Genomic DNA, 7778 nt, shown 5'->3' on the forward strand with positions numbered 1-7778 from the left:
AGTCTGTATTAACTTTTAGTAAACGTCTACACCAAAAAAAAAAAGAAAAATCATATATAAAATGGTTGATCAGCCTATAATTCTTATGCAAACATTTCTAAGCGATTAAAAGAAATTCAACAGAACATTTGCATTTTTGCATTTGAGTATGTAGGTACGCATTCTAGTTCTAAGTTCTCCATGAAGGTAGTAATAGTTGTGTATAAAACTTATGCTCTGTAGGTGCACTTTCAAGTTCTTGAAGAGGTTCAGGTAAGAACTTTTAGTATTTTGAGCAGCATCCTCGTTGGAAAGACCATGATTAGAGACACAGTGATGAATGTTGCTTCATAATGGAAACCATCGGTTTAAAAGTTTCCAGCAAAGTTGCTTTACACCCTTTATCGTAGCAGATACATTGGAGAATAACTATTAATAATACTATACTCTCCATACATCTTAAATTAAGGATTGGAATTAAATGCGCTTGAAAATGGACTAAAATTGCCTTAAAAAGAAATGAATAAACATTAAAAAGGGATTACAAAATGTACCTAAATGTATAAACATGCCACTTTTGAAATATAAAATTACATTTAAAAACCAAATTGCACTGTGAGAAAGCAACCTACCGTCCACTTTAAATTTGAAAACGTATGATGTGGTTTGTGTTAAATCGCGTAGCAGTATTTATGACTGATTCTGTAACGCTGAGGCAAATACAATACGCCAATAGTTAAAGCCTTGCATGTGGAGCAGTAGGTCCCGTGTTTGAATCCTAGAGTTGGCTGAATATTTACACCAAAATATTCGAAGCAAGGCGACCACGGTGATGCGAAACGAATACGTCTTCTGTGGACAGATTAGCGAAACGCAGCGACCACCTCGATTTGATATAAGACTGTTCGCACTTCATTCGTTTCGTGTAAGTACTTCAAAGTAATATGAACGACATTTGTGCACACTGGACTCGTATGCAGCGATTTATTAATAATCCTTGCCACCAGCTATTTATTAAATGAAATAAAAAGCGCCTCATGACTTAAGAGTTCTCGAGAATACAAATGAGGCATCTGTTCCGTTTGACCTCGAACGTATTCATGCTCAGATAAATACGCAACTTGAACCTGACAAAAATGACTACTCCAGAAATAAGCAAGCGATTAAGTAAAAACATTAAACCTCGACCACTTCGATTTTTGTGATTCTCTACTTTGATGCTTTTCACTCATTGGTGGGCGTTGAGCTAAATACTTTAGCTGGTTCATTTTATTTACTTGTAGATGATTTTTAAATAGAGGGTTTTACACGATTCCTAAAAAATAGTGTTTTTTTAGAATAGTGTTTTGGTAAGTTTCTGTGGTTTTTTCAGTTTAATAAACACTAGTTTTAGAAATATTGATTTTTATTATAATTTGTTATGAGACTCTTTATTAATACAATAGAAAGCAAATATTTAAACGATAAACAAAGTGCAACGCTTTAAGTACATTGAATTAACTTTTAAAACTTACAAAATATGATCCAACATTAACTAGAATTAATCTACATTTTCATTTACTTTTAAATATTGCAAGAGAAAAATACTTTCATTTTAAGAAAAATGAACTGTTTTCCTTGATTTATTTCGTAAAAGATTAGAGCAGGTAAAAACTGTCACTATTGGTATTTTAATAATAAAAATACGTAGTGACGTCACAAACAATGAAATATTTTGATTTATATTGACTCATTCAACAAACGATAAACCGTCTGATGAAATGCGCAAACCCTATAAATAGTGACATCCAAAATTTGCTTAAAAGTACAAAAACAAAGTATGTAACAGTACAAAAGGTTATGAAAAGATCAGTCATAGAGTGGATATTAACGAATTAATAAAAAAATAGAGCATGCTCCAGCATGTAACACTAACATACAATTAATCACTTTTATACATCTTAAATCTTGGTGCAACTACAAAAATAAACACTAATCTCATCATTTTACTTACATTAAAATGTACCTATCGCAAGAATACGAATCCAGAACGGGAAAATACATTCAGGAAAAAAATTAACAGTTTAGTATTATAATATTGTAGCATAATTACCACTAGATTATATAAAGAATTTTTCACTGTACTAATGAAGTAATAATTATTTGATATCTTCACCATTTAAAATTAATTATACATTACTAAATTAAATTTAAAAAGAAAAGGAAACATCGATTTTTCAGAGACATTACTAATTTTAATTGTATTGAGTAAAATAAAGTTAATATGATGATAATGATAGATGATATATTCACACAACTGCTAATTTGTTTCACTAAAGTTACATGTCGAAACGTATTTTCAAACACTTCTGGTGTGGAAGAAGTAAAAATAGCCTTTATTTTCCACTATCACGAGCCAAGAGTACATACACAGACTTCTTATAAAAACGATAATCCTATTACTTGCAAAATGCAATAGAGAAGACAATAAATTAATCTAACTAACAATAAGACTTACTTTAAATTTAGTCTTTACATTAAATAAAAAGTTTCAGAGAGAAACATTTTGATTGCTTTTATTATTCAAAATGTTACCTGCATTAAATTGGAATTCTGATAGCGCATTTGCCTATTCCTATTTTTTTTTTATTTCAGAGTACAATCAAATGTTGTTCTGCAAGATGTGCCTCAAAGATCTGCGGTTGTTGAACAGCAAGGAATACCTTGGTGGAGAAGAAAAGATATTAAATAGTCGAAAATTTGTATATATCTATGTTAAAACAAAACTAGCCTTAAAGATTGTAATTATTAACGCAACGAGTTATTTTTCTTTTTATAATTTTGACATGCAAAGACTGATTTCATCGAATGAATTGCATGCTATTTTTTCTACCTCAAGAATAATTATGACGTTTTAAGCACTATGTCTAGTCTAACAATAAATATGTAACAAAGTAAGTGAACTTGTATGTATGTAACAAATTATGTAAATTTGTACATTAAAATTATTCTTGCAAATGAACTAACATGTATTAATTATTTCTAAGTCTGTATTAACTTTTAGTAAACGTCTACACCAAAAAAAAANACAAAAAAATTTTTGTAATGCTGAACATACTTTCATAAACATGGGAATTTTTTACACAAAATAAGTTTTTGACGAAATGAGAAAGGAAATTTTGTAACCTTTTTGTACACATAAATCGGTACCGGTATAGTGTGCTCTAGCTACTCGCTAACATTGTAGCGTGTGCTCTACTATTGAAAAGAAAAAAGGAATTTATAAATGGAATCCTAAAAAAGCAGTGCTATAAAGTTCTTATATACAGTGAGGACACGTGGGTTGAATACATTTAGTTAAACTCAGGGTTTGTTTTTAGGAAAAATGCTCGGACACGTCGATCATTATTTTTGGTTGCGGGTTTTTTCATGGTAAATTCATGTATAGAGGGCGGCTCAAAAATAAGCGAATACCACCGACTATTTTTTGAAATGAAAGCACCTCTTTTTTATTACACTTTTCAATTCTGCATATAGTTCCATATAGTCCAACAGGATGGAGTACCCCACACACAATTTGCGAATAGTACGAGATTACTTTAACAATATTTTCCCAAATAGTTGGATGGGAAGGAAAGGCTTTAATTATTGCTAATAAGATAATTAAATATAATTTGTACCCCGTAGAATATTTCCTACGGTAGAGCAGATATAATACTCTACATGTACTCCACAGAGCATTTCCAATGGTAGAGCACACACTGTACCCATAAATCATTCTTATGGAAAACACAATAAAGCCTAAAATAATCCATTCATAGCTCACAAAATGCGAAGGATGAGAAACTAAATAATGATTACCTTTCTTTTGTGGTTTGAGGCATAAGTTTACTTTGTTCAGATTCCTCATTTGGAGGCTGATATGCAACTTCAGGAACTGGAGCATATTGTGCTGCTACAAGCAAGTCTGTAGAAGGATTTACAGTCAAAGCTTGACCAGTAGCTGGATCCAACGGATCCTTTCCAATCCTACAGCAGTTTCTTTTAGATTGTCGAAGAAAGAGGCCTACAAACAAACTTTTAAGTAAACATAAGAAGTTTTCCAACATTTTAACTTCGTACCTAGGAAAACAATGCCAATTGTAAACAAAAGTGCTCCAGATATGGTTAATATTAAGTAAATATCCTCACCACCATAATTGATAGCTCCATTCAAAATGAGTACAATTCTGTAATTAATAAAGGATTACTATATTTTACGTTTGTTTTATTTTAATAAATGTCAAAGACTTACCCTACTGCTAGAAATACAGTACTCAGAATAAGAAATAATGTTGGTATAATATTTCTAATTGGAAAACAGGGCAATCTACATGGATGACCTGGAGTTCTGGAGAATGAACTTAGATAGCTAATGGGACGATTTGTCCAACCTCCTTGTGGTGAACTTGTACCCTCATATGTAACTGTAGTTGGTTGATAAACAGCCCCACTTTGAGACATTGTGACACTTAAAATTGAAACTCTTAAGTTATTATTGATGCAATTTTTCATTACTGATGTTTTAATTTTTCTTTAAAAAGAGCAAATAAATTGTTTTTGTAAGATGTAAGGTTAAGAATGGTATGCCTATACAATGATAGTAACAAGTATTTTCTTGTTTTTGTTTGGTTTCCATTATAAATACGAAAAAAACACTTTACATGAAACACAAAAGAGATAGATTACTTACGATTATTGATTTTGTTATTAATAGCGGTTAAAGCTCGTTAAAATTTAATCGTTCAAAACCATACTTGGCGTCACAAAACTACACCACCTTTCGTGGATACGGATACTATGCTCCTTTTTTGAATCTTTTTACGTTTATTGAACGACAGAACTTCGTTGAAAAACCTGTCCGTAGTTTAATATTCAAGGTTTAACTCTGACTTCGTCGATATATGTATGTACATATACAAAGCCTTCCTCAGATGGAAGTGCTTCCGCCGCAAGGTATATGTATACGTTGCAGCGGCGTATCAAGTACTTATAAATCTAATTGCCAAGAAAATAACAATGATTTTGTGGTCATTGATATCCGAAAGAAATCCACTAAACTATGATTTTCAAAGTAACTTAAAAATTTGTATTCCTACCTACACATACGTTGAGAGGTATTTAGTTTAATTTCATTATGATTTAAACTGTGCATTTAAAAGTAAACTTTAAAACATCATACCTTGTTAATATAAAAATTATTTAATCGAAATTTCAAAGGATGCATTTTTTCACAGTTATACTTTAGTGGCATTGCCTCTCCTTCACGACCACCACCACCACCATCACCACCACCCTTAATTACAAAGTTTTTTAAATTTTGTTGGATGTTGCACTCTAAGAAGTGCGAAAAACAATTTCTGTTAGATATAGGTAGCGTATTAGAAACAACAAGTAATAGGTAGGTATGTTGCGAAGCTAATTGGGAAAGAAAAGTCAAAACATTTTTTAAAGGCCTTTTGTGCTCTTACAAATAATCAATTGAGCTTAAAGAAAAGATGTTATTTCGATATTACAGATATGTACTTCTGTTCTGTTAAATGTAATATGAATTTTCGGCATTTTTTACCTTAACCCCTTTTTTGACAACTACTAAGAAAAAAATTGATTGATTTGATAACTACTAAGAAAAAAAATGAAAAAGATTTACTTTTTGGTTTTCAAATAGGTATATAATTTAGGCTTCTGTAACTTTCTTTTAAATAAGAATGTTCTTCATTTTACTTTAAAAATATCAGCTATTTGCTTTTACAGTCGTCTAATAACTTTTCTTGGTTTTCGATTCTGCAGTCATGATTATATCTAACTAGGGTTTTTATTGCAATTATTAAAGCTTACTTTTGCGTAGGTAATTGTTTTTTAAGCAAATAGGTAGGGGATAATAAACAAAATGAACTCCGAGACTAATTCTTTCGACTGTATTTTCAAGCTAATGTAGTACTTATGTAGGTATTAACATAATGAAAAAAATACAGTTATCGACGTTTAGTTTATTGTGTATTACCTAGGTACATTACATCATACTTCTTCACTGTTGCATGGAATTTAAGTAAAGGTAATTTTTTTATATCTAAAATATTGTGGAGGTATAAATTATAATTTATAGCCAGTCTAATGTAAAAATTACTTACAAAGTGTAGATAGAGTGTTTCCGGCCCATCTGGAAATAACTGTATTTGTACCTATGTTGACAAAAAAGAGAATAAATCGAATGAAAAACCGTGTTATAGTACATGCGAAATGAAAAAGACTATAAACCTATAAACTAGATATTTTATTGCACCTATTGATTCACGAGAAAATCAGAACTGAATATATTTGTAAAAGTTAATTGCATGTGGGTGGTGTTTATTTTTTTTTGTCTAATCTCACTTATTCTGTTACTGTTTTCGTAACTGATAATTCTGAATACAATTATTTATTTATTTGCCGTTAAACGTGCGTATCAAGTCATCAGAAAATGCATTAATAACTAAAAATACATTTATGTGTTTACATTTTAAACAGATCAAAGTTAAAAACAGGGGTCAATAAAATATTTATTGTCGAAATCTGAAGTGAATCTCTTTCGTTCTTATTTCAAAGTTTTGTCTGCATTGCGTTTGCAATTATTTTTTTATAGACATACCTAATTGATTAATCGTAAGTTGGAGTGGTAAGACTTGTGCAATTTGCTTGTTTTTATTCGTATAAGAGACGCCACTGTTTATGAATCATTCTACACCGGTACAAATAAACAAATGAAAGCAATGAACTATCAATAATAATACCCCGGTTAATTTCAGGTAACCAGACGCTAGGTTAGACCGCAAGAGCCAATTATTACATTTTCTGTGGTTATAAGAAGGAAGAAAAGCGTATGTTTGTATAAAAGAAGTTGATATAAATGTTAACTAAAATGGCGCTAAAGAGAAAGGAAACTCGTCAGACCACCTTATTATTAATAGACCAAATTTAGTTGCCCAACTTTATTTGAATAGAAATTTGTTCCCAAGTATCCGTATCTCAACCGTTTCAAATAGAAAAGTATGAATCATACTCAATCTTCGCAGCTGGTGATATTGTGCACAGGGCCGTCTTAGACCATGCCGGGGCCCTTGGGCACAGAGGAATTTGGGGCCCTTTTGGACAGTAAAGTGAATGATACAAACATTTGTTCGTTATGATGTTTTAATTAAATCAAATACACTTTGTAGATGTTCGCCGAATTAATTGCGAATATTTTAGGGGGTGATAGTACTCTCGATACGAACAACTTTACCATGGAACCAATACTGGAATCACGAAAAAGAAACAGTTGCTTCATACATTTATACTGAAATTAATGACCTAAAATTATTCGTATTGATAAGTGATATAATATCACCCCCTAAAATGTTCGCATTTGAATCGGTTGCACCTTACATAATATTATTATATTAATTAGATCATTTCAATTCAATCATTTCAATTCACATCTGCAGCATACTTATCATATATACGCTGTTGGTTTGAATTAGTTACGATTAAGATAATAATAAAAAAAATAAAAGTCAATTTTTTGAAGGATATCACTTTCTATGCACATTACTGACAAATTAGTTAGTCGTTCTTGTAGCATTGTTGTTCGCAATTCATTTTTTATTCTTTTTAGCTGTGAAAATGAACGCTCTCCACCGCAATTAAACAAAGGAATATTCTTGTAGCAACTTCAACATTTGGAAAAGTGGCTTCTAATTTATCAGATTTTATTAGGTTATGTAAGGTTGAGATACTTATATCCACTGATTCCTTTGCTGTGT

At 31.0% G+C, this 7778-nt stretch overlaps 1 protein-coding gene and 1 long non-coding RNA gene across 3 annotated transcripts; both read right to left on the reverse strand.

Annotated features, from left to right (window-relative positions):
- Positions 1–57: 57 nt before the first annotated feature.
- Positions 58–2519, reverse strand: LOC108742594. Its single transcript, XR_001938699.1, has 2 exons — positions 612–2519; positions 58–487 (listed from the first exon to the last, which is right to left on the reverse strand). It is a non-coding gene; the product is annotated as an uncharacterized LOC108742594 (long non-coding RNA).
- A 647-nt stretch (positions 2520–3166) lies between these two features.
- Positions 3167–6284, reverse strand: LOC108742595. Of its 2 annotated transcripts, none has more exons than XM_018477862.1 (5): positions 6129–6284; positions 4253–4468; positions 4081–4187; positions 3820–4024; positions 3167–3759 (listed from the first exon to the last, which is right to left on the reverse strand). In XM_018477862.1, the coding sequence occupies exons 1-5, from the start codon at positions 6230–6232 to the stop codon at positions 3678–3680; spliced, it is 714 nt and encodes a 237-aa protein (XP_018333364.1). In that variant the 5' UTR covers positions 6233–6284; the 3' UTR covers positions 3167–3677. The 2 variants fall into 2 exon arrangements, with proteins under 2 accessions (XP_018333364.1, XP_018333365.1); XM_018477863.1 differs by lacking the exon at positions 6129–6284 and adding an exon at positions 4691–4959 and having other exon boundaries at positions 3186–3759.
- Between the last annotated feature and the right edge of the window lie 1494 nt (positions 6285–7778).

The sequence above is a fragment of the Agrilus planipennis genome, unplaced genomic scaffold, assembly GCF_000699045.2.
Source record: "Agrilus planipennis isolate EAB-ADULT unplaced genomic scaffold, Apla_2.0 scaffold204, whole genome shotgun sequence".
NCBI lineage: Eukaryota > Metazoa > Arthropoda > Insecta > Coleoptera > Buprestidae > Agrilus > Agrilus planipennis.

Excerpts from the sequence above, each read along its gene's own strand:
- LOC108742595 (XM_018477862.1), bottom strand. The coding sequence starts at position 6,232 with ATGTACTATAACACGGTTTTTCATTCGATTTATTCTCTTTTTTGTCAA. Across the intron at positions 4,025-4,080 it reads AATTGGCATTGTTTTCCTAG|GCCTCTTTCTTCGACAATCT; the intron begins GTACGAAGTTAA and ends GTTTGTTTGTAG. Across the intron at positions 3,760-3,819 it reads CCTCAAACCACAAAAGAAAG|GCTTTATTGTGTTTTCCATA; the intron begins GTAATCATTATT and ends GGATTATTTTAG.